Here is a 22,940-nt window from a genome sequence, read left to right as displayed (position 1 = left end):
GCTGGTACGAAATTTTGATATGAAAGCGGCCTATAAGACCTAGTTCACTCAGTGTACGATAATACAGAACCGAGGGTAACAGTGAGGGTTGGTGTGCCGGTACGGACTGAGCAGCGCTTGCGGAGAGAAACTGATCTACTATTTGACGAGCGGAAGAGGGATGAGCTAGATGAAAAATGAGTAGCATAATAATAGCATCAGGAATCAACGGTGACGGTGGTAGTATCGGTGGTGGTTGGCGGGGTTGGCGGGGTCGGCGACAGGAATCACCGACAGTGGTGGTGATACTGTGATGATGGAGGAATGGCACGGCTGTGAGTGATTCTAAGAGGTTCGTAGGCAAGATCATACATATGATATCTTCTTCCTCTACGCGCTGGAAGGCAACGCTCGCGATTACCTTTCTGTTTCTTGTATTTGCTGTCGATGGCTGGCTTTCAACTGTGTTTTATATTCCGAGGGAGCGAAACTACAGATGGAAACTCACACAAGCCAATTTACGAAGATAGGCTGGGAGAGATTTGTAGATATTCTTAAATTTTGTTTAATTTTGATCATATTTCCAGCCCAAATACATATATCATCCTCTCTGAGGTAATTCACAGCCAAGATCCGTAAACGAATTCAGCACCTTGAACCCCAAGGGCGCAATCGTCTCAAGTAATTGAGTAGGCACCTATTTTCAACGTTAGCTCTCACTCTCCACAAATCCGGACGGGGACTCAAACTCACCAGATCCAAATACGACGTCCAAGCCCTATGCGCCTTATTCTGCCTCACCCCCAACAACAGTAGCCCCTGCAACAGCACCCCATCCTCCTCACATCCCGCCCTCACAATGGGCGATAGAACGCCTCCCGCCCTCCCACCAACTAGATGCGGATGCCATTGCGACAACAGCGTGCTCGAACGACATAGCACAACCGTCCCAACAAGCCGTCCATCAGCCCTGCTCTTCGCCCTGACCACCCCGCACGCGTCCGCATCCGCTAAAGCAAGCGTATACAATTTATACTGCTCCCAGCTGCCATACGTAGAAATATGCGCCGCGACCTCGTCATCAAACGCGCCGAGGCCGTGGATTAAATCGAAATCGACGTGTAAGCGCTGCACCGCTTTGACGACCTGCTCCGGCGGCGACCAGTGATGCAGGTCCTGGATGATACAGCTCGCGAACTGGTGGGAGGACACCGTCACTGCGGGCGGGAGCGACGCGCCCAGCCACCTCCGCAGCCGGGGAACCGAACCCTCCGTGCTTGGCACGCCGGGGTAGATGGCGGGGATGCGCGTGCCGACCTTGATACTCTGGAGACCGGGACGGGTGGTTAGGGATCGGAGCGCTCGTTGGTACAGGGAGTGTCCGATGGAGAGGTTGCGCTTGCTCGGATCGACGAAGAGGGCGCCAATGTGGCCGATGGTGGCGGTGGCGTAGGTGGCGCAGAAACCGTAGAGTGCACCGGTGCTGGAGTTTCGGACGACGAAGTGAGCTTCTGCTATGGCGGGGTCTCCGAGAGAGAAGGATAGGGCGGTGGCGCCCCAGAGGGGTGACGGGGAGCCCGGGACTGAGGCTTTGGATACGGTCTGTATCAAGGTGTTGAGAGAGTTGACGTCTTTCTCGGAATAGGACTCCACCAGCCACGCTTGCCGGGATTTTTGGGCCTTTGCAACTTTCCGTAACGATCCAGGGAGACTTCCTTGGGGCCTCAGCTGTCCAAATAAGACGCGAACCAGGGCTTCCATGGCAGTTTCAGTAAAGTCATAAGTGCAAATATACGTCCCAATACTCTTATCTCGGGCGAAATCGTACGGAGAGGAGACCGATACAACGATGAGGGATTTCTTCTTCCCTGTCGGGGTTGGTAACGAGCACATCATCGAGACATGCTTCGTAAAACCTGACTGATATAAGTTTCGAGTTGCATCCGCAGTAACGATAATAATCGAGGATGCGCGCTCTATAAGATGTTCGTGTGTAGGTCTAACTCCGTTGGCGGTGTATGAGGTATGGAGGAGCTTTCCGCGCCGTTGGCGCGCCAGCTGTCTGCCAAGCTCTCTGAAAACACCCTCGCCAGACATGATAGATCCGCGGTCCATCCAGCGATCGTGGTCGATGGCTGTAGCTTTTCCCTCAGCGAGGAACTTTGTCGCAGCAGACGCTGGTAAGGGCTTCAGAAGCGGGGTAAGGAGAAGGAGATCTTCGCTCTCAGACATGGTATGAGAGAGTGGCAGGAGTTGGTTGTTGTCGCGCATGACTGTTATCGAGTTGTCATACGCTCTCGTCGACAGAGCAAGATGAGACTCGTGAAATTTAGATAGAAGCTTCAGACCCGGTGGGTTAAGGGCCTTTTCCCAAGATGTGCAGTTCGCCTTGAGCTTCAAGACCCGACGTAGTGATGTTCGCACTCGGTCAACTGAGACCATACCATTTTCGAGTCCGATTTTCAGTCCCGACAATGCTTCTTTTTGGACTGAAAACGAGCGGCAGAGCAGGACAAGATCGCAGCCAGCTTCTATCGCCATAACGCAGCCTCCTCGGAAGCCGATATCAACATTCAGCGCCTCCATTTCCAAGCACTCGGACACGACAACTCCGTTAAATCCCAAATCTCGCCGTAGTAGGTCGTCTACAACCTCTTTTGAGAGACAGGCATGCATGATATTCATGTCTTTATTATTGATAGCACAGCCGCCGACCATAATTGAATCGAGTCCTGCATTGATTGCGTTGCGGAACGGCACCAAAGCACCTAGGCTAAGCTGTTCCAGGGTTTCTGTAATGATTGGCATATCCAACGTAGATCCGAGAAACGTGAGGTTTCCGTATGAAGGGAAATGCTTCCCACAGGTCGTCAAACCCGCATCTTTGTATCCGTTCATGGACGCGATACCATATTGAGAAGCTTCATGAGGGTCATCACCTGCAGCTCTCACGCCAAGCGGCTGTATTTGAGCATTATTTAGAACATCTAGAACAGGACCAAGGATCATGTTGACTCCCACTGATGACACTTCCAGGGCAGTGGCATTTGCTACCTCGTATGCCAAGTCTGGCGATCCCGCAGCTGCGACACCCATAGCGCTCGGGTACTGGCATATGTACTCTTCGTCGTACAAGCTATTGACACCTCCGTTCTCCTGGTCAAGAGCAATAATCAGTGGAACGGGGTGGCCGGCGTCTCGGGCAATTATCTGGAGCTCCTGGGTGAGTCTCGCCGTGTCCGCGGCAGCTGAGAAGTCGTTAGATGTGTGACAATGAAGAAAAACTCAAGTATTTGGAAAAGAAGAAGAGATTCAGCCTACATTTGAGGTTTTTTGCTGTCAGGATGATAGATCCGAGGCCATAATCTGCGATGAGGGAACGGATCTGGGGCGTGACTTCCTCACCTTCCCATCCCATCATGAACAGCTGGCCCATAGCCCTGTGGTGGTCGTCAGTTCCGCATACACCATGAATAGTCTCAATAGAACAACTCACCGGTCCATGTCGTCCCATATTGGGTCCAAGTCCTCCTGGAACGCGGCCATGGTTGCGTGGTATCAATTGATTATCGAGATTAAAGTCGTATATTGAAGAAGTCAGGTGGGGTCTAAGCTGTCGCCGCCAGGCATGAGAGAGCACCGAGGCGGGAACATAGGCTCACGGGCTCCGGCACACGAGATCAGAGGTTATATAAGAAACTAGAAGGTACAATAAATCATCGTGAGGCCGTAAATATATGTTGTATAGGTAGTATAGCGGACAAATGGCGGTGTTTTTGACCCGATTGAGGCTCAAGATGGGGGGGGTCGGTTGGAGGTACCTAAATTTGTTTTGTTCTGTTCCACAGAGAGTCGGTGGTTCCGTGGTATCGTGGCCTGTGGTTGACGAGTGGAGAAAAGAGGTGGAGGAGGGTTAGAAGGGGGGGGGTAGGGGGGGGTGGAGGAGGAGGAGGAGGGTGGAGGGAGGTGGAGCGTCGGGGAAAGGATGTCGGCAGCCCTGATAAGAAACAGACGCTAACTAAGCACTAAACTGGGGCGCTGTGGTGGTTTGTCACAAGGATATCACAGGGTCATCACAGGGGGGTCACAGGGATGCACACGCTAACTTGTCCACTAATGACCTGCTAATTAGCTGCTAATGAGGTACTAACAGAGTACAAATCCACTACTAATCCACCGCTCGTCCAGCGCCCAACCGAGGGCCAGTCAGGTGCTAAAATGCTAATATAACCTGGGGAAATGGAGAAAACGGATAGGAACACACCAAGTACTCCACGAGTACTCGACTACTATTCGACTACCAAGCATCCCCAACCACAATCCACAATCACAACCGCTTCTCGGTATCCCCCGCAGCACCGAAAAGCCATGAGACCTTCATCAACAAACAATTCTACCTCCATATCCATCCCTCAACCACCGCAATTATATACTCTTCTACCCAACTACTGCGATCGCATGCTAGAGTACCGTGCGATGGTGAGATGGCAGGCTACGATGGGTTGAGCATGTCGTCGCAGCCCTCGGTGGATGTCATGCGTCTTCCTCAGGGAGCTGGCGACAATTCCGAGGCATACAGCCAGGCCTCTGACTTCTCCGGGGAAGCTATGTTGTACGTTGATGATGATCTCGGTCGAAGCATGCGGACTTACCTTCGTGGCAGTAACGACCTAAACGTGGACTTGTCGTCCCTTCCCGTCTTCACTCCGAACAACCACTACGACTTCGCGCCAGGCTTCGACGACTCGCTGGCATATAACAACGGCGGCTACTTCGACAACCTTCTCGACCCAGGAGCTGCTGTGCCCGAATTTTCACCCGCGAATCTCGACAACAAGCTCTTGGGCTTTGGTGCGCCTATACACAAGACCCAGGTTCTCGACAGCGGAGGACAAACATGGCCTCGCTTAGCTGCGGAACTGAATGGCATGTTCTCTATTGCAGAGGACGTGTTCGAAGGAGAGACAGGTGGGAGGCCGCTGGAGCTGACATGCTACCGGCGGAATCTGTTCCAGATATCGGGAGCCATTATTCTATCCCGGACCACGGCGCAGGCACTCGTGGAGCAAGGAGGACAAGTGGCAATTCAGGACCTTGTCGCGGTGCTGTCCGCCACGGAGTCGATCGAGGGGAAACCAACAGAAATTATATCAGTGCCATGGAAGGCGGCGGCTGCAAATAGCTCTGCATCGGAAGATAAGGCCGGGGCAGCACCAGCGAACATCCCGATAGACTTGTCGTCAAATCAGGAAGCCGATCCCATATACGTCAATATCCCGATAGCATGGCGAAGACTGCAGTTCAAGTACGCTACTGCAAACAATGGCCGACGGAAGGGCCTACAACAACATTACCAAATCCAGATCACATTAATGGCCAAGACAGAAGGTGACGGCCAGCTGATCAAGATCGCAGAGATCCAGTCCAATCCAATTGTCGTCAGAGGGCGGAGCCCTAAGAACTTTGACAGCAGCAAAGATGTGCCTCTCAGCGAGCGAAAACAGTCGGATCCAATGAACCGCATGAGAAGCGCGGGGAGTGTAGCGGCAGCTACCCCACAATGGATCGAGCCGGCATTATCCCAGGCATCTAACAAGTACTACTCACAGAAGTCGTATATTGTAAGCACGCCCCTCGCGCAATCTGGAACGGTCTGTCAATCAGGGGAATTGGCCAATCATCTGCCTATGCTAACTGTACTATAGCAACCGCCATTGGAGCAAGTGTCATCATGGCCTCATATGTCTCCGACTCCGCCTTCCCCAGGTCCTCTCGAGCCTCGTGCGAAAAGACTAGCGTCCGGATCCCCAGTTGCAGCAAAACGCCGGCCACCTGTTCCGCCCACGGACTGGCATCATACGGAGATTAAAGAGGAGTTCCGCGCTCCCCCTGCACAGAAAGCTCCGATAGGGCTGTCAGTTTCAGATGACGATGTCCATACTGTAATTTCAGATACGTCTGCCTCTCCCCCGACGGATTCTATCCCAACAAGACCGTTGGCTGCGAGCCCTCTCGAGAAGCTCGACCAGCTATACGAATACTTTCCCCTCAGCTTGGATGATTGGATGCAACCTGTTGATGCCATCTATCGGCCTCATGTCGTCCACCATTTGAGAGCGCCAGAAGTCAAAGCTCAGGAAGTGCGGTCCAAACCGAAGCGGTACTTTTCCGCCATGAACGACTGAAAGTGTCCGGACCTAGTATCCCGTTCAGGGGAGCTCAGTGCTTGCATCACACAGTTGCATGGCTTGAGCCAATGGGCAGTATAATTGGTCTAATTCCTAGCTTCAGGGAGTAAGGGTGCTCCCATAGCTGCGGTAATATTCACCTTGCAACAACGCTACGTCGCAGGGGAAAGTCCCGGTGGTCCGGCTCGACAAAACGTGGAAGGGGCGTTCAAACTATGCCAGGAAGGGATATGGAGGCAGGCCACTGATTCTAGGGCTGGCTGTGCACTATGCGAGCCAGTCTTTTACCATTTCTGTGTTGAGGCTCAATGATCGTCAGGATTGGAGAGATACCCCACATATTGTCATATATGTTGTACTGTACCCTGAAATTCATATTATATATTTCAGAACACGGACGCATGCCTATTATTCTATGTCTAGTGCTCTGATTCTTCTAACCTACGAAATAGAAAATCTCTTCGTTTTTTTTCACAATGTTATGGTGGCAATCAGGTTGGTGTTACATACTGTATGGGTCAATGGGGACTCGCCAAGTTTGGGGATGTTGTTGGTTGCATCTTGTCTCGGACCCCGCCAAAAACATTTTGGTGGTGTCGGTCGGGTCTGTACTGGGCAACGTTACATGGCCACCACCGCCCTCTGCCGTGCAGAACCACCCACCGTTACTCCAACGTCATCAGGACATCTACTTACTCCAATTATTCATCGCAACCATCAAGTCACCTCTGGGTCTAACCATCCACTATCTGATACTTCAATGGTATCGTAGCTAGGCCAGGTCCATTTCTTTATTTTATTGTTATTCACGATGTAGGTAATATACTTCTCATCGCTTCAATTACGACAGCGATAGGTCTGCTCTTTCATCTCATCTCATTTCCATCCTACCGCTGGGCCGATGCTCATTCCTTCCTCGTTCAACATGCCCAGCTCAACCAATACAACGGGTCCTCGGGACATCATCACCAGGTTCACCAACTGCCGCCTCCTCCGCCACAACTCCCTCGTTCGGGCAGACCTCTGGGTCTCCTCGCTCACGGGGAAGATTCTTGATGGACAAGATGTCTTCTATACCGAGCAGCGCCTTCCTGATGTCGTCGTTGACCTGGGCAACCGCATCCTCTCTCCTGGCATGATTGATGTCCAATTAAATGGCGCGTTCGGAATTAACTTCTCAGACGTGCCGGAGGAGGAAGGCAGCTTCCCTAAGAAGTTGAAGGAGGTGAATCGGCAATTAATATCGACGGGCGTGACGAGCTACTTGCCGACGATGACAAGCCAGAAGAGCGAGGTCTACCATAAGGTTTGAACAATTTACAGCTCCTGTATCCATATGTGATACTAATAGCAGCAGTTACTACCCCATCTCGGTCCCTCAGGCAGCGCGCGCGACTCGACCGACGGCTCCGAGTCTCTCGGCGCCCACATCGAAGGCCCCTTCCTCTCCCCCACTAAGAACGGTATTCACAACACCGAAGTCCTCATCTCCGCCCCGAACGGCTTCTCAGACCTCGTCGCCTGCTACGGCAGCGACAACCTCAACAATGCTAAGATGATCACGGCCGCCCCTGAAGAGGGTGTCCAGCAGGCCATACCCGAAATCGTCTCCCGCGGCATCGTCTACTCAATCGGCCACTCAGAAGCCACCTACGAGCAAGCCAGCGCCGCCGTCGCCTCGGGCGCTACCATGATAACCCATCTCTTCAATGCCATGCGTCCCCTCCACCACCGCGACCCAGGCGTCTTCGGCGTCCTCGGCTGCACAGAAGTGACCGCCCCGCGCACCACGCCCCCAACCAGCCGCCCAACCAGCACCTCCTCTTCCTCCAGCTCCAGCACCGACTTCCGCCCGTTCTTTGGCCTGATCGTCGACGGTCTGCATTTGCACCCGACTACGGTCAAGATCGCATGGAGCGCCCACCCAGACGGATGCATCCTCGTCACGGACGCTATGCACCTCGTCGGTCTCCCGGATGGGATGTACACCTGGGGCTCCTCGGGACGCGAACGCATCGTCAAGACTGGCCCGCGCCTGACGCTCGAGGGCAGCGATAAGCTCGCCGGCTCCGCGATTTCGCTGGTGGAGTGTGTGAACAACTTCCTGTTGTGGACAGGGGCCAGTGTGCCGCTGGCGCTGAAGACGGTGACGGAGACGCCGGCGAGGGTGTTGGGGATGGAGGGGGTGAAGGGGAGCTTGGTTGTTGGGGCGGATGCGGATTTGGTGGTGTTTAGTGAGGTTGGTGGGGAGGGGGGTGTGCAGTTGGTGGTGGATGAGGTGTGGAAGTTTGGGGAGAGGGCGTGGATTGGGGAGGGGGAGGGGAAGGTGGGGGTTTGAGAGGCGGGGGGTGGCAGAATGCATGGATATACGTATGACTGGGAGTTTAGGGTTCCATAGATCAACTTTGTTTTATTGTTGATAGCGTAGATATGGCGGCATGTATTTTTGGGGTTGAATATTAAATTGCATTATAGCCATATATAAAACCGATTTATTTATTCGTAAAATTGAATTATAGAAATAAATATTCATTATTCATATCCCAAACAATTTAAGCAAAAAGATACATACCATCTTGGATCAATAAATCGTCTATTATACTTATTTATGTATCATTTCTAATGATTCTTCTTTTATAACTGGAAGTTCTACGATATTACGTGCAAGTCTCAACCGCCACTTCGAGCGATGACACCATGACGCACCCTCTCAAATACATCATTACCCATCCCCAACACATGAAATAGGCCTGCTGGCCCAATGGCAAGGCGCTTGACTACGAATCAAGAGATTGCAGGTTCGATCCCTGCGTAGGTCACTATTCATAACATCTCCTCTTCACCGAGGAGCATATCTTTTTCGCAATTTTTTGTATTTTTTTTTGCCCACCTAAATGTCAACCCCACCAAGGCTTCGCGAATAATATGTTGCGCCCCCCACCATCGGTGATCCACAAATCGATCCACAGCTATCTGGGTGCGAGGAGGATATTTTTTTGTGGGCTTTGGATTAATTGCCAAGGAAGAGAGGAGATTCTTAATGTGGAATTGGCGTCGCTATGTTATAAATGATGGCCTCCTGGCCCAATGGCAAGGCGTTTGACTTCGATTTCCGCTTCGGCGCTATATGGTATCAAAAGATTGTCGGTTCGATCCCGGCGGGGGTCAAAGCATCATTAATTTTTTGTTTTTGTTTTTGACGGTACAAAACGGATTTTTTGCATGCTGGTGTACGATATTACTATACTAGAGATTTGGCCTTTATTTTTGTCTCTTTGTCTGTAATGCGGTCCGGAAATGCTGTGGGGTGTGGTTTGCTTCGGGTGGCATCCCCAACAAAGCGACCAACAAAGCGACGACGTCAAGACGACGCCAAGACGACGCATAACCTCCTGGCAATGAAGACGATGCATCATGCGAGGCATACAACGACTATGTACTTCTTTATTTATCTAACTGAGTGTATTTCCTACTCCTAAAATACGAGCTTGCGGTTTGGATCGTTGGTTGCGCGTGGCCAGGTGACATCGCCAACCGTGAACGCGTAAGCTGGCTGTGGTAACCAACGCAACATTCATATATCTAACCTACTAGCCAGCTTGTTGTGTCAAGTCCATAGATTCATTATCTCAGACAAGATGGCCACTCTACCAAAACCCCCAAATCCACAAGTGCTTCGAGCAGACGATGGCGTGGAACTCAGCTACTACACTGTCGGCTCTGGTGCTGGCATTATCATAATCCCAGGCGCCATGTCCTCCGCCCTTAGCCAATATGAATTAGCATTATCACTCTCCTCATCCTACACAGTCCATCTATTTTCCCGCCGCAGTCGTGGTCTCTCAGGACCATACCCCTCCTCCGTGACAGAACCTAAAACCCCCCTCCTGCGCACCCCAGGACCCACCGACGACAACCCCATAGACCTCCCATACGATCCCCAATTCTGCCTCAACGTCCTCAAAACAGACCTTACAGACCTGTTCGCCCTAGTGCGACACACAAGCGCAACATCTCTCTTTGGCATTAGCAGCGGCGCCCTCCTCGTCCTCGCCGCATGCACACACCGTCCCACCGAAGTCCCAAACCCCACTATCCAAAAAGCTATCATCTTCGACCCGCCACTCATCCTATCCTCCCCACTAGCCACGCGAGACATCCTCCCCGACCTCCCCAGCATCCGCCGCTACGAAGCTGAGATCGGAACTGGGGATACAACTTCCGCGCTCGTAACGGCAATGCGGATCGTGCAGCTTGGTCCGGGGTGGCTGCGTAAATGCCCAGATTTTATCATCCGTTTCCTGACGGGACTGATCATGTCCGCCGAGGCGAGGGAGCAAGGCAGGCGAAAGGGAGCGGGGGAGGAGGATGAGGGGGTCGTGACGATGGAGATGTTGGCGCCGGTGTTGAGGTATGATTTTGCGCTTGTACAGGCGATGGTGGATGATGCGAGGGTGTTTGAGAGAGTTGCTGAGGGGAGGAAGGTTTTGTTTGTTGGAGGTGGGGGGAGTCCGGGGTATATGGGGTTTGCGATGCGGGGGTTGGTTGATGCGGTGAGGGAGGGGGGGTTTGAAGAGGGGATGGAATGGGAGGAGATTGGGGGTGTGGGGCATGAGTTGTTTGAGAATAAGAGAAGGAATGGGAGAGTTGAGTTGGGTATCGAGACTGTGAGGAAGTTTTTGGCAAGCTGATATGAGGGAATGAATTGGCTGGTATGTCTTGTTTAACTACAGTTGGTTTGTAGGCATCCTGATTAATTTCAGTATACTAGTAATATATACAATACCAAACATCAATCTATTTGGTCATTCAGCAATGGATCCTCCAGCAGTTCCTTTGCTGTTTTCCGATCCTCTAGTCGCCACTGCAGCATCCCTCTCATAAAAACCAAAACAATCTCTTTATTCTTTCCCTCCAGAAACTCGTCAGACCTCTCCAAGCTCGTATCTTGTGGTACGTCCACCTCGGCTTTCCATGCCCCTACAAATAAGATCGTTAGAAGCTTGCTTCCAATGGCAGGCGTTAAAAGGATAGAGCATCATGCGTACCATCCTCCGCAAAAAACTCGTGGCTACGTATCCCGCGCCCGAGGAGATCCATGGGCGGCGGGCCTAACATCCCAATCACCTCCGCAAGATGCGCGCGTGTTGAATATCCCTTCCCAACTGGGTCGTTCCCGTAAAACATGTGTCTACCCTCGAAAAGATCCCAGATCTGATGAGCCTTGGTAGTAATTTGAGGGAGTGCTATGGGGGAGAGAATAGGCGACATGCCATAACGCCAACATTCCATATATCGACTGGATAGCTCCATTCAGTCTTTAACATCACCTCTGGCGACCTGTATACATTAGGTTGTGCGTCATGATTTCTCTTCTCATCCCCGCGCACTGCAGAACCGAAGTCACTCAGGACGGCATTCCCAAATTTCCTCGGCAGTTCGAACCGTCAAGAAGCATACACCGGTGCGTCGCTGATAAATTTCCGTGGAGAAGGGTTGTCCATTTCGGTTTAGTAAACGCGTCAAGGATCGATATGTCTTCAAACTCCTGGAGGATGTTGTCTCCTTTGATGTCTATTAGGTTTGTTAGCAAGTTCAATACCTGAAAGCAAAAAGGAACCCCACCTGTGTGAACAAGCTGGCACTCTGTATGCAAATAATCGAGCACGAGAAAAACCTGCTTCAGGCCTGCTTTGAGAAGTTCTTCAGTAAATCGAAGAATCGGGTTACGATACAGGAGATCCCTGAAGCTCTCCCTTGTCGGCTTTTGGACTAGACAGTAATGGTCCCCTCCGGCACGGGGGATGGTAAATATCCCCAACGCTTTTCTCACATGGCCATAGCCTGGATGTGATGAATTTCCCTGGTTTAGACGTTTGTAAACCTCAAACTCCCCCCAATTCGCTTCTTGGCGTGTATACACCTTCAGGGACACATGTTGATGCTCTCCGATTCCGTTAGCTCGTTCATGACTTCAAAGGATGGCCTTACTTGAGATCTCGAGCGAGCCACACAGTGGATATGACTCCGAACCCTAGTTTCCCAACGACTTGGTACTTGGAATTGAAGGTTTCGCCAATGTTGACGGGGTAGTATTGCCCCATATTGAAATCCGCAAATTGTTCCTCCTCGAGCACCTCTGATGCATTGATGGTTTTGAAACCGGTGTTTGAAAAGCGCATTGGCGGGGACGGGGCCCTTTGAATGGATCTTTTGGCCCATTTTAAAATAGATGCCATGGCCAGAAGGACAGCGAAGAAGAATGTATTTGGAAAGGGGTCAACTATCTCAACACGTGGGGGCCACAAGGTAGCCTTGAACTGCTAGCTCTATCCATCCCACCGCAGTTACTCTAATGCCGGAAGATCACCTTCACGCCACCTTTCTCTTCTCACACACACAGTAACTCTGGATGTGACCTGGGATATTGGAGATCAATGGCTCACTAGCTGATCTGGGTGGATAGTCTGGTCTGATGGCTGATGGTGTTCATGGACTGAGACAACCACGTTGTCTAGATAAGATCTGTGTTATATGTCTGACATAGGCCTGAACGGTGTTTGATCTAGAGTACCTATGGGTCTAGTTTGAGTTCTTAGTCCAGGAATAGGATTATAAATAGTTTAGACTTTTTACTAGAGCTTTCCAAGATTATAACAATAAATAACCTTGTTAAAGGAGGTGAGCACGTGATTTGACCCCAATATTTACCACGTGTGAGGGTGTCAAGTGTGGGGAAAGCTCCAACTTATTTATTAGTCAGCGTGGAAAGAGCTCCGTTCGCTTACGAGCGCGTTGTCGACACATTGCATCACGACAGTATCAAGCTCATCATCTCCAACTCTACGTCGCCTCGCCCATCTCTCGCAACATCGCCGTCATGGTTTCCTACCGATTTTCTGTTCTTGCCCTGCTGGCTCTACGCACCATTGGTGCCGTAGCTGCCAATGCCGTAAGTAAATCCCGCCTCGAATCCATCCACGTGCTTGGAGCCTCCGTTGCTCTCTATGATATTCATTGAACTCTCTAACCCATTCCAGTCCCCTGAGGATGCCGCTAAAGAAGGTGTTACCCCAGCTGAGGATGCACCGCCTTTCGACGTCTCCGTAACTGCTTCCTTCCCCAGTGCGGAGATCTTTGGCCCCAAGATTATCAATGGCCAAGGCACCCACGCCCTCCTCGATATCACCAACAATGAGGGTGCGCCCATCACGCTGGTCATGGTTGGTGGCATGCTTTCACGCCCTGAGACCGACCTCAAGGCTGGCGCACATGCCTCATCCTTGATTGTGAAGAACTTGACGACTACGAAGTACACGGTGGAGGTCCCGGCAGGAGCCAAGGAGAGCTTACCATATACTTTCACGACGGACCTGCAGCCGGCGGACTTGCAGCTGTCTTTGATGGCCATTTTCACCGATAACAAGGGCAACGTTCGTCAAGTACCAGCGTTCCATGACACTGTCAGCGTTGTTGAGGCGCCGACTAGCTTCCTTGACCCCCAAATGTATGCATAACCCCTTTTCCAGAAATATGTGACAATTGAACGAACCAATGCTAACTGGTCCTCTAGCGTCTTCCTCTACCTTGTGCTTGCCGCCGCTACTGCCGGTACGCTCTACTTCGTCTACAAGACCTGGATCGAGACTCTCTTCCCCCAGACTAAGCGCGGAGGCAAGGGAGGCGAGCGCGCACGTCGCTCGCTGGCTGGTACCAAGAAGGCCGTTCCAACCGATGAGCAGCTGAGCGTAATTGGTGCTGATGGACCAGCTGTCACCACCAAGGATCTGGCACAGCAGGCATACGATGAGAGCTGGATCCCAAACCACCACATCAACCGCCCATCGGCGAGGAAGGTCCAGAGCAGCTCTAAGAAGATTCCCACGAAGTAAAGAGTAAACAGTAATCTTGAGAATAATTGGGGATAATTCGTTATGTGGGGGTTTCGGAGCCGGAGCGGGGGTGGGGGTGGGGGATTGGAGTAGATACCTGTACAGTATTGCATAAAGTAAACTAGTGCATGATGGGAAATGGCTGGTGGATGGTTGGTTGGCTGGTATTTATCATAGAAATAATCAAAAAAATGGTTCAATCCTCACTACAGGTATATGCAATCAGTACTGCGTTTAGTTTATCACAAATATGCATATACTATATGCATAGAACAACAATTGTTCCAACCCGAGAACGATGTTCTTAATTCTTTAACTCCAACCCCGCAAGTCCGCGGCTGTATGTCCTACTTTCGGTATTCAGGCACGGAATTATTTTTCGCCGTGCTTCGTCACTCCGGAGGGGCAGGTTCCGATAGGAGGAACTTACTTCGTCCGATATTTGGGTCACGGAGCCTTTTACGGCCATCATACAGCGATTATTCGGCGATTGACGGCAATATGTGCAAATAATTGTGCTGTAACGTGGTCATAGGTCTATACGGCAGAAGGCAAGAGGGGAATTGCTACGGGTATGGCGGGGATGGCGGGGCCGGTGGGGAGTGTGAGTGAGAATGTTAGTGGATAACTTATATTCCCGGCTGATCTCTGTTGGGGAGCTCTTGCTTTGATATAAGAGCGTGTGTCCCTGTGAGGGACACTTGCCATAGTTTAAGTCCGCAAGGTACTTTTAATAAACACAGCACGATGAAGTTCCGCGATGGTAAGAGCTCCCCTTTGCGATTGCAACCAAGAGCACCTTCTAATGCGCGAGAACAGGCATGTGGCTTGTGGCCGAGGGGACGACGATTGAGTACGCCGAGCAAGTGTACTCCATCACCGAGCGCGCGGACAAGAAGGCACTCTCCCTCCTCTGCCCCACGAGGAGAATCTCCAACCGCGGCGATGTCCTGAACCGCAGCACCCTCACAATCGTAAGCCCCATCCTTTGCGCCTAACACCCTCCCCAGCCTAACATGCCCAGGACATTGAAGCTGTCTCGGATGGTATCATCTCAGTCGAGTCTACTCACTGGGCCGGCGCCGTTCGCAAGGGCCCTAACTTTGAGCTCTTCCCCGACAGCGCCCCAGAAGTCGAGGCCACTATCACGACTGCCTCGGAACGCACTATCCTCAGCGCCGGCGCCCTCACCGCCACCGTCGCTGGTGCCTCGCAGCCATTCCGCATCGACTTCAAGGGTGCCAATGGCCGCGTTCTCACAGATCTGCGCGAGCGCAGCGTAGGCCTCGCTTACAACCCACCCATTAGTAATATGCAGCAGACGGGCGATATGCGCAACATCCAGCACCATGTATTCACGCAGACGACGCTGGGAGTCGGAGAATCCGTGCACGGGCTTGGTGAGCGCTTCGGACCATTTAACAAGGTCGGGCAGGCGGTTCAGTTGTGGAATGCGGACGGTGGCACCTCGAGTGACCAGGCTTACAAGAATGTCAGCTTCTGGATGAGCTCGAGGGGGTACGGAGTCTTTATCGACACGCCAGAGAAGGTCGAGCTAGAGATCGGAAGCGAGCGATGCTGTCGCCTGCAGACGAGTGTAGAGGGGCAGCGCCTAAAGTGGTTCATTATTGATGGGCCGACACCAAAGGACGTGCTAAGACGGTACGCAAAGTTGACCGGCCAGGCGAGCTCGGTGCCAGAGTGGAGTTATGGCCTGTGGCTCAGCACGAGCTTCACGACGGACTACGATGAGAAGACGGTTACGGCATTCCTGGAGGGCATGAAGAAGGCAGCCATTCCCGTCGACGTGTTCCACTTTGACTGCTTCTGGCTCAAGGCCTTCCAATGGTGCGACTTCGCCTTCGACAAGGAGAAGTTCCCCGACCCAGCCGGCCAGATCAAGCGCATGAAGGACAGCGGACTCTGCAAGAAAGTCAGTGTCTGGACGAACCCTTACCTCGGACAAGCCTCCCCCCTCTTCGCCGAAGCCGCCGCAAACGGCTACCTCCTCAAGCGCAAGAACGGCGACGTCTTCCAATGGGACCTCTGGCAAGCCGGCATGGCCATTGTCGACTTCACCAACCCCGCCGCCCGAACCTGGTTCCAGGGCATGATCACCTCCCTCCTCGACATCGGCATCGACTCCATCAAAACCGACTTCGGCGAGCGCATCCCCGCCGAAGACGTCGTCTGGCACGACGGCTCAGACCCGGGACGCATGCACAACTACTACTCCGTCCTCTACAACGAGACCGTCTACGCCGCCATGACCGAGCGCTTCGGCAAGGGCGAGGCCGTCCTCTTCGCCCGCGCCGCCGCTGCCGGATCCCAGCGCTTCCCCCTCCAGTGGGGCGGCGACTGCGAGTCCACCCCCGAAGCGATGGCTGAGTCCCTCCGCGGCGGTCTTGGTTTCGGACTGAGCGGCTTCGCCTTCTGGAGTGTCGACATTGGCGGCTTCGAGGGCAACCCCCCGCCCTGGCTTTACAAGCGCTGGGTCGCCTTCGGACTGCTGTGCAGCCACAGTCGACTCCACGGCTCCGACTCCGTGCGCGTGCCATGGGCGATCGACAACGACGACCAGAGCGACGAGGGTGCCACGGCCGTGCTGCGCACGTTCGTGCAGATCAAGGCTAAGCTCGGCGCGTATATCCAGGCCGAGGCGGCGAAGAGTGTTCGTGATGGCTTGCCACTCAGTCTGCGCGCTATGTGCATTGAATTCCCCAACGACCCGACGTCATGGAGCTTGGATAGGCAGTTCATGCTTGGCTCGTCGTTGATTGTAGCGCCGGTGTTTGAGGAGGATGGGAGTGTTGAATTTTACCTGCCTGAGGGAAGGTGGACTTCGTTTATTAGTGGGGAGGTTAAGGAGGGGCCGAGGTGGATTAAGGAGGTGCATCGCTTGGATTCGGTGCCGTTGTATGTTAGAGAGGGGACGGTGTTGCCGCTGAGGGCAGAGGGTGGGGAGATCAGCCTCAAGGCGTATGGGATTAAGGCAGGTGAGGTTGGGAAAGTAGAGGAGATTGTTGAGGGGGCCCTTAAGGAGAGGGAGGTTACTGTTGACGAGGCTATGTTGGCCCTTAAGAAGACCGAGGTCAATGTTGATGAGGCTGCGTTGGCCCCTAAGGAGGAGGAGGTCACTGTTGATGAGGCTACGTTAGCCCCTAAGGAGAAGGAGGTCACTGTTGACGAGGCTGTGTTGGCTTAGTTGAATAGACTGCAAATAGAAGAATTATGACCATCTCTTTATATTATGACATGCCAGATCCAAGCGTCAGTTCTTCAGTCATGCCGGAAAGTTGGTAGACGAGGTATGCAACATTACTACTAACTACTCTTGACCTGAATATAAGTCCGCACATCTTGCGATCCAACCGAAGATATAAATGTGCGCATAATCTACCCCTGTACCGTAAATTTGCGCAAAACCCGCACAGGGTCTGTAAGACTATAAACAGGGCCCCGTAGGATTACAACCCGGTGAATGTAGGCCTTTAAAAAGAGCCTATATTGCTAAGTATTAGGGCTTGAAACGTAAATTTTCAAGATCTGCAGCAGGATAGTAAGGGGCTTGTAGCAGCCATTTCGAAAATTGTGGCAGCTAGCTTCCATATGTGATAACTGCTAAATGATACATCACCAGTCAGTAAGTCTAAATACTGCGAGTACTCCGCAGCCCGTAGAAGGCAAGAAAATACGAAAAGTAATACAAATTAACTAAAACTAATTGTAAATAGAGCAAACTAGCCGCCATCCCTTCAAATTCCAAATATCTAGTACATATAACCAATATCAATCCATATATGTATCAAAACCCCCAACCCACGCTATCCCAAAAAAAACCCCTCACGTAATACCCCCAATTGAATCCCAAACTCCTACAAAACCTAAACCAACAGCTTCTGTGGTCCCCAGGCCCCTCCTGATGGAGGTATTGGCGCATCCACCAGACCCTCTTTACCAAGCAACCTCAAATGCTCCTTCATCCCCACCTCCAACTCCCCTATCAAAACAATCTCTCGCCCAGCGCAATAGCTGCTCCACACTCTCCGGTTCCAACGTACTCACCACCTTTGCTCTAGTTTTATTCGCATGGGCCACTGGCCGCGCCATCCACGCCACCGACGTGTCAGACATGCGCGCCCAGTTACGATCCTGGATCATCTCCGCCTTGCTCCACAACCAGACATTGTCGGAGTTGCCGCGGCAGAGGGGCTGTGGACGGGGAAGCCTCGGTGGACTGAAGTTCTTCAGACTGCTGTCGATGATCTCAGCGTACTCATTGTGGTCTCCGCGGGTATCAAGGAAGGAGAATCGTTTGCTGTAGATGGGGCTAATGGGGCAGTTAGCTCTATTTAGTTCAACACGTACTAGTGAATAGGGTGTTAAAACGGGGTGAGGAGGGAGGATAAGAGGGACGCACTGAGACACGAAGTGGCTCTTGAACTTTGCGACGATAACAAACTTGCGGTACTTTGAGTGCACATGTCCACATCTATCGCCGGATTCACGCACGAACCTCGAGATGTAGTTGTGATCATGACTCTGGAGTTCGGTGTATGCCTCGTGGTAGCCGGCCGAGATAATGTTACCCACGACGATGGCGGCCCGCTTCAGGTAAGCTGGGTGGTGTTAATTGCGAAAGAAATGGGGAGGGGAATGGAGGTGGCATACTGTCTGGTGCACCATTAGCGAAGGGGTTATCAGTATCCGTTAAATCATTATCAGCATCGGGTTTGTTGGGGCCGTCGGTCGTTCCCTTCCCGGGCTCATTGGCCGTTCCCTTCCCGGGCTCATTGGCCGTTCCCTTCTCGGGATCGTTGGCCGTTCCTTTCTCGGGCTCGTTCGCCGGCGCCTTCTTGGGGGTTTTTATTTTCTTATCTTTTCCCTTCGGCGGTGTCTTCGTCACACGACCTCCTAGCGTCGTTGGCAGGGGAGGAAATTCTGTCGCGGAATTGGTTTTGACCGTCCGGTGCGGCTGTATGCGCGTTGGCTTTCCCTTGGGAGGCATGGTGCATTAGGGGGCGGGGATTGCGAGCGTTGAAATTGCGGGGAGACAACGAGGTAAATTATATCCTTGGTGTCGATTGTTTGGGATCTCAAATGTTCTCGGGAGTATCAATAGAGTGGGGGGGGAGATATAGCGGGAGAACTCGAGTGCTGAACAAAAGAAGGCATCTTGTCATGTCCTCGGACAAACGGCGACGAGGGCGATCAAAGAAATCATCAATGAAATTGAGTTTCCGCCCCGTGATAGCCCGCTTGCGGTGGCAGACTTGGACAAAGAATGGAGTATGAGAAGAAAAAAGATGAAGGGGGGGAAGGCAAAATTGGTATTGAGATGTGAGGGGGAGATGTTGGGAGTGTTATCTTTGGGGATTGTATTGAGAAAGACGAAGATATAAGAGCATCAAAACCTAGTGTTCTCATACCAAACGGTTTTGAAAGGAAACTTACGTACTTATGAAAACGGATTCGTTTAAATCCTGCGGTATGAAAGAAGAAGTGCGCTGAAACCGAGAGCCACCCCCGTGCCACCGTCGACAGGAGTTTGCACAAAATAGGAGCAGTTGATAGAGAAGTGCGCAAACCGCTATCAACGAGAATAAATCTATAAACTGCGCTCTAAACGAAGCGGCATGTGGAAGGCACTATCTATCAACTTGAAGTGAGGAGGGAGCAGTTGCCATACAGCGAGCACAACTCTACGTACTGGACCGACGAAAAAGCAAAACCACTGCAGTCTAGCTAAAATCGAGTACAAGTTGACAAATGTCAACTAAATATGCGCAAACTAGGCTGCTTGAATAGGGAAGTGCGCAGATTCAACTTGACATCTGTCAACTTGTTGCTTTTAAACAATGTAGTGACAACAATATGTGTAGAAAGCATCGAAAACGCCAAAACGAACTTTCTAAAAGTAGAAGAAGAACCTGCCTAGGCTTTGCTCAAAGGGCGGGCATCTTTTGATAGGGGCACCCACGAGCTGACTTGAAAGCGCAAAAGGGGGCAGAGAGGGAAAAGTTGAAGATAAATCGCCAACAATAGCGAGTGGTATAGATGCAAAGGACCTCTAAATAGACGCAGCAGCAGCACGCTCGCAGCTATCGGTTTCTTTCAGCAAGTAAGTGTGCTCATAAGAGCTCATTCTCACCTATTTCGACCACTTTTCTCTGGGCGAACAGAGCGGTCGTCTGTCCATATAAGCGACAAAACGCACTACCATCGTGTTCTGCCTAAATGTACGCGGAATCACGGAAACGCAGAAACACAAGTGGCTGTGCGCAACGGGTGCACGTGGCACAACCGTCAATTAAGTGATCCTAGAGCATAAGTGTGGCGCATCACTATAAATGTGTGCAGAAATGTCAGCAAAATTGTGGTGCTGTGCAAAAACTGGGAAGGACCGTGCGCGGCTGTCCATGGTTCTAACGGTCTGGACCGTTTTGCTGTTAACTATCTTACAGCTGACTGTGAGATAGATGCCTCTTAATCCCCAAGTGATAAAAAGAGAGGCAAGCGAAGTAAAACAAGGCAAGAATAGTAGAACAAACAGGATCTCACTTTCAAGTTCAAACGTGTGTATGTGTATGATGTGTATATGTGGTATTTAAAATCTAATTAACTAAATCTCTCTCTCTCTTTTATTAATCCCTCCATCTCTCCCAATTATCAGACTCTCTCATCTGCTCTCAAGCCTCCCATTGCCGATGTAAAAAGTGATATCTCTGAGCTGCTCAATCGCAAGTTTTGAAAATGCAAATCCAAATAATAAAAAAACCCCGCCAGCAATGCCATGCGGTGTATCTAGTGTCGTGGTGATCGTGTTGTAGTTTGTTCGTTCCAAGAAAAATAAAACGCCGTTATAATGCAACTCTCATCTCATCCCCTCTTCAAGATAAAACTCTTAGATGCGTTGAGCAACCGGTGGCGACAGAACACCAAACTTGGCATTCTGCACAGCTCCAGCCCAGTACTCCTCAGTACCCTTGCTCAGAACGCTCTTGACCCTGCTCTTGAGGCTCTTCTTCTCTCCTGCCGGCTTGGAAGCCTTGACACTTGGAGCGCGCGACGCAGCGGGGGTGCCGACTGCAGACTGGAAGCCGAAGTTGGCGCTGGGGGAGGTCCAGTAGTCCTCGGCGGTGCTGCGGCGGGGAGACTTGGGGGAGATGATGGAGGCGGCGCGGGAGGGACCGCGGGAGGATGGCGCCGAGTTGGGGGCGGAGAAGGTCATGCTTGGAAGGTAGACGCCAGACATTTTGATTGTTGTTGTGGGAGTGTTTGGTGGAGTGGGTGGTGTGGTGATTGTGGTGGTTGTTGTGAGGTGAGAAAGTGGTAGTTTGATGGTTGTGAAAGTTTGATAGTTTGACAGATTGGTTGCGTTGGTAGATGTTTGAAGCTTGAAGCTGGACTGTGGATGAAGCTGATGTTGATGCTGATGATAGAACAAAAAAGAGAACTCACCATCGACCTACCCTCTTCTTATATACTTTTTTCCACATCCTAATCCACATGTTGCCATATTTTTTCTTCCCTCCCCTATGACTACTGTCTGTCCCGTGGATATCCACGCCTTGCGGTACATGGGTCGTGAGAACGCCATCTGGCTCACAAATCGAGTATTAGTAAGAGACGACTGACTAAACTCCCCCACCAGCATCCACCACCACCCACACCCAAACAGCCTTATGACACCCCCCCTGTCCAGAGCTTTTGCAGAGGCTGCGGTACGTCAATTGGATCCCTGTCGTAGGGGATTCATGTCCGTATCCCAGATGCTAATTCGGGAGTTAATTCGGTCTCTCAGGGTCTTGTATGCGCCTGGCTGGGTGTACTGTACACGACAGACGCCGGGAAGGGTACACGGATAGTGAGGTTTCTGGAGGATTCTCAGGGTTTCTCGGGGTGTCTGTTCACTGTCCGATGTCGCTGGACCAGGCCGGAATATCACCCTCAGAGGCCGGAGTTGATACTCCTTGAGGCCGGAATAGCACTCCCACAGGCCGGAATTGACACTCTTTGAGGCCGGAATACACCCACGAACCCCCCATCCAGGCCGGAACTCGCCCATCACCAACCTCGCACGCCCCTCCAAAAGGCCGGAATAGCTGTACACATTTCAACCCAGAATAGCTACACATCACCAACCTCATCCACATCATCCACAACGTCCAGCCCCGAATCGCCTCGTCCAGGCCACACCAGACCACACTCATGGCCACAAAACTGGACCCGCCGACGGTATCCGCGACGCGATGGGGTAAGAACTTGACTCCTCGCCGCCGAGGGTGCTCCATCGTGGGATCGTGGGATCCATAGTTGGCAAATTCTGACAGTTGGCGTGACGGCGGCGGCTAGAGTGGAGAGGGTGTGGGTGGGTTGGGCGTGGTCGGTGTGGTCGGCGTGGTGATGTTGGTGGTGTGAGTGGAAGGCACTGCCCTGTGGAACACGCTGTGGACACGCTGTGGTGGTGGCCAGGGACAGGGGAGGCAGGGGACAGGGACAGAGTCTTTCGGGGGAGGGGTGTAGAAGGTACTTGTTGTTTTGTGTGTGGAGTGTGAATATTGTATGAGGGATTGGTAGATTGTTGGTGGTGGTCGGTAGGGGTTCGGTGTAGAGGGTACATGAGTCCCACAGTGGTCCCACACCCAACGTCTCATGCAAGCACAGAGTCTTCACACAGAGTCTTCACCCAACCACCTGAGTGAAGATTTTGTACGGGTGTCCAATTCCATTATGTACCATGTACCACATCAAGCCACCTAATTTGTACGCATGTCACATGTACTGTGTACTATTTACTCTTAAACTGCTCAGCCTCGCCAGGTTACAGACGTGTGGCGGATGCGTCAATCCGCTCGTCTCATTGGCCCGGCTATCATCG

The 22,940-nt window shown here is 52.0% G+C and overlaps 9 protein-coding genes and 1 non-coding gene across 10 annotated transcripts; 6 read left to right on the top strand and 4 right to left on the bottom strand.

The window, feature by feature from the left end:
* Positions 1-455: 455 nt before the first annotated feature.
* VE01_09824 (uncharacterized protein) lies at positions 456-3,905 on the bottom strand. The gene is made up of 4 exons (XM_018279231.2): positions 3,476-3,905; positions 3,301-3,419; positions 733-3,227; positions 456-676 (listed from the first exon to the last, which is right to left on the bottom strand). The coding sequence occupies exons 1-4, from the start codon at positions 3,523-3,525 to the stop codon at positions 581-583; spliced, it is 2,760 nt and encodes a 919-aa protein (XP_018126386.1). The 5' UTR covers positions 3,526-3,905; the 3' UTR covers positions 456-580.
* A 558-nt stretch (positions 3,906-4,463) lies between these two features.
* VE01_09823 (uncharacterized protein) lies at positions 4,464-6,164 on the top strand (the record flags this gene model as incomplete). Its single annotated transcript, XM_018279230.1, has 2 exons — positions 4,464-5,630; positions 5,685-6,164. The coding sequence occupies 2 exons, from the start codon at positions 4,464-4,466 to the stop codon at positions 6,162-6,164; spliced, it is 1,647 nt and encodes a 548-aa protein (XP_018126366.1).
* A 928-nt stretch (positions 6,165-7,092) lies between these two features.
* VE01_09822 (uncharacterized protein) lies at positions 7,093-8,505 on the top strand (the record flags this gene model as incomplete). Its single annotated transcript, XM_018279229.1, has 2 exons — positions 7,093-7,473; positions 7,525-8,505. The coding sequence occupies 2 exons, from the start codon at positions 7,093-7,095 to the stop codon at positions 8,503-8,505; spliced, it is 1,362 nt and encodes a 453-aa protein (XP_018126385.1).
* A 409-nt stretch (positions 8,506-8,914) lies between these two features.
* Positions 8,915-8,987, top strand: VE01_09821 (the record flags this gene model as incomplete). The annotated part of the gene is made up of 1 exon: positions 8,915-8,987. It is a non-coding gene; the product is annotated as a tRNA-Arg (tRNA).
* Positions 8,988-9,221: 234 nt separating this feature from the next.
* VE01_09819 (uncharacterized protein) lies at positions 9,222-10,858 on the top strand (the record flags this gene model as incomplete). The annotated part of the gene is made up of 2 exons (XM_018279228.2): positions 9,222-9,711; positions 9,766-10,858. Exon 2 carries the CDS (start codon positions 9,806-9,808, stop codon positions 10,856-10,858), a length of 1,053 nt encoding a protein of 350 aa, XP_018126407.1. The 5' UTR covers positions 9,222-9,711; positions 9,766-9,805.
* Positions 10,859-10,959: 101 nt separating this feature from the next.
* Positions 10,960-12,349, bottom strand: VE01_09818 (uncharacterized protein; the record flags this gene model as incomplete). Its single annotated transcript, XM_018279227.1, has 6 exons — positions 10,960-11,147; positions 11,216-11,413; positions 11,628-11,741; positions 11,793-12,030; positions 12,089-12,113; positions 12,159-12,349. 6 exons carry the CDS (start codon positions 12,347-12,349, stop codon positions 10,960-10,962), a joined length of 954 nt encoding a protein of 317 aa, XP_018126361.1.
* A 632-nt stretch (positions 12,350-12,981) lies between these two features.
* On the top strand, positions 12,982-14,126 carry VE01_09817 (uncharacterized protein). Its single transcript, XM_018279226.2, has 3 exons — positions 12,982-13,119; positions 13,208-13,674; positions 13,741-14,126. The coding sequence occupies exons 1-3, from the start codon at positions 13,048-13,050 to the stop codon at positions 14,057-14,059; spliced, it is 858 nt and encodes a 285-aa protein (XP_018126388.1). The 5' UTR covers positions 12,982-13,047; the 3' UTR covers positions 14,060-14,126.
* A 358-nt stretch (positions 14,127-14,484) lies between these two features.
* VE01_09816 (uncharacterized protein) lies at positions 14,485-17,295 on the top strand. The gene is made up of 3 exons (XM_018279225.2): positions 14,485-14,822; positions 14,879-15,033; positions 15,084-17,295. Exons 1-3 carry the CDS (start codon positions 14,807-14,809, stop codon positions 17,262-17,264), a joined length of 2,352 nt encoding a protein of 783 aa, XP_018126356.1. The 5' UTR covers positions 14,485-14,806; the 3' UTR covers positions 17,265-17,295.
* Positions 17,296-17,803: 508 nt separating this feature from the next.
* Positions 17,804-20,381, bottom strand: VE01_09815 (uncharacterized protein). Its single transcript, XM_018279224.2, has 3 exons — positions 18,731-20,381; positions 18,480-18,678; positions 17,804-18,389 (listed from the first exon to the last, which is right to left on the bottom strand). The coding sequence occupies exons 1-3, from the start codon at positions 19,065-19,067 to the stop codon at positions 18,014-18,016; spliced, it is 912 nt and encodes a 303-aa protein (XP_018126384.1). The 5' UTR covers positions 19,068-20,381; the 3' UTR covers positions 17,804-18,013.
* A 582-nt stretch (positions 20,382-20,963) lies between these two features.
* On the bottom strand, positions 20,964-21,516 carry VE01_09814 (uncharacterized protein; the record flags this gene model as incomplete). The annotated part of the gene is made up of 1 exon (XM_018279223.2): positions 20,964-21,516. Exon 1 carries the CDS (start codon positions 21,312-21,314, stop codon positions 20,964-20,966), a length of 351 nt encoding a protein of 116 aa, XP_018126406.1. The 5' UTR covers positions 21,315-21,516.
* Positions 21,517-22,940: the final 1,424 nt, after the last annotated feature.

This window comes from Pseudogymnoascus verrucosus, assembly GCF_001662655.1.
Source record: "Pseudogymnoascus verrucosus strain UAMH 10579 unplaced genomic scaffold scaffold_59, whole genome shotgun sequence".
Classification (NCBI taxonomy): Eukaryota; Fungi; Ascomycota; class Leotiomycetes; order Thelebolales; family Thelebolaceae; genus Pseudogymnoascus; species Pseudogymnoascus verrucosus.
The sequence above is the reverse complement of the archived record's forward strand: the minus strand, read 5'-3'. Positions and strand labels throughout refer to the sequence as shown.

Excerpts from the sequence above, each read along its gene's own strand:
- VE01_09824 (XM_018279231.2), bottom strand. The coding sequence starts at position 3,525 with ATGGCCGCGTTCCAGGAGGACTTGGACCCAATATGGGACGACATGGAC. Across the intron at positions 3,228-3,300 it reads GACAGCAAAAAACCTCAAAT|CTGCCGCGGACACGGCGAGA; the intron begins GTAGGCTGAATC and ends ACGACTTCTCAG. Across the intron at positions 677-732 it reads GGACGTCGTATTTGGATCTG|GTGCCTACTCAATTACTTGA; the intron begins GTGAGTTTGAGT and ends CGTTGAAAATAG.
- VE01_09815 (XM_018279224.2), bottom strand. The coding sequence starts at position 19,067 with ATGCCTCCCAAGGGAAAGCCAACGCGCATACAGCCGCACCGGACGGTC. Across the intron at positions 18,679-18,730 it reads CGCTAATGGTGCACCAGACA|CTTACCTGAAGCGGGCCGCC; the intron begins GTATGCCACCTC and ends AACACCACCCAG. Across the intron at positions 18,390-18,479 it reads AAGAGCCACTTCGTGTCTCA|CCCCATCTACAGCAAACGAT; the intron begins GTGCGTCCCTCT and ends CTGCCCCATTAG.
- VE01_09816 (XM_018279225.2), top strand. Across the intron at positions 15,034-15,083 it reads ACCGCAGCACCCTCACAATC|GACATTGAAGCTGTCTCGGA; the intron begins GTAAGCCCCATC and ends TAACATGCCCAG.
- VE01_09817 (XM_018279226.2), top strand. The coding sequence starts at position 13,048 with ATGGTTTCCTACCGATTTTCTGTTCTTGCCCTGCTGGCTCTACGCACC. Across the intron at positions 13,120-13,207 it reads GTGCCGTAGCTGCCAATGCC|TCCCCTGAGGATGCCGCTAA; the intron begins GTAAGTAAATCC and ends AACCCATTCCAG. Across the intron at positions 13,675-13,740 it reads AGCTTCCTTGACCCCCAAAT|CGTCTTCCTCTACCTTGTGC; the intron begins GTATGCATAACC and ends CTGGTCCTCTAG.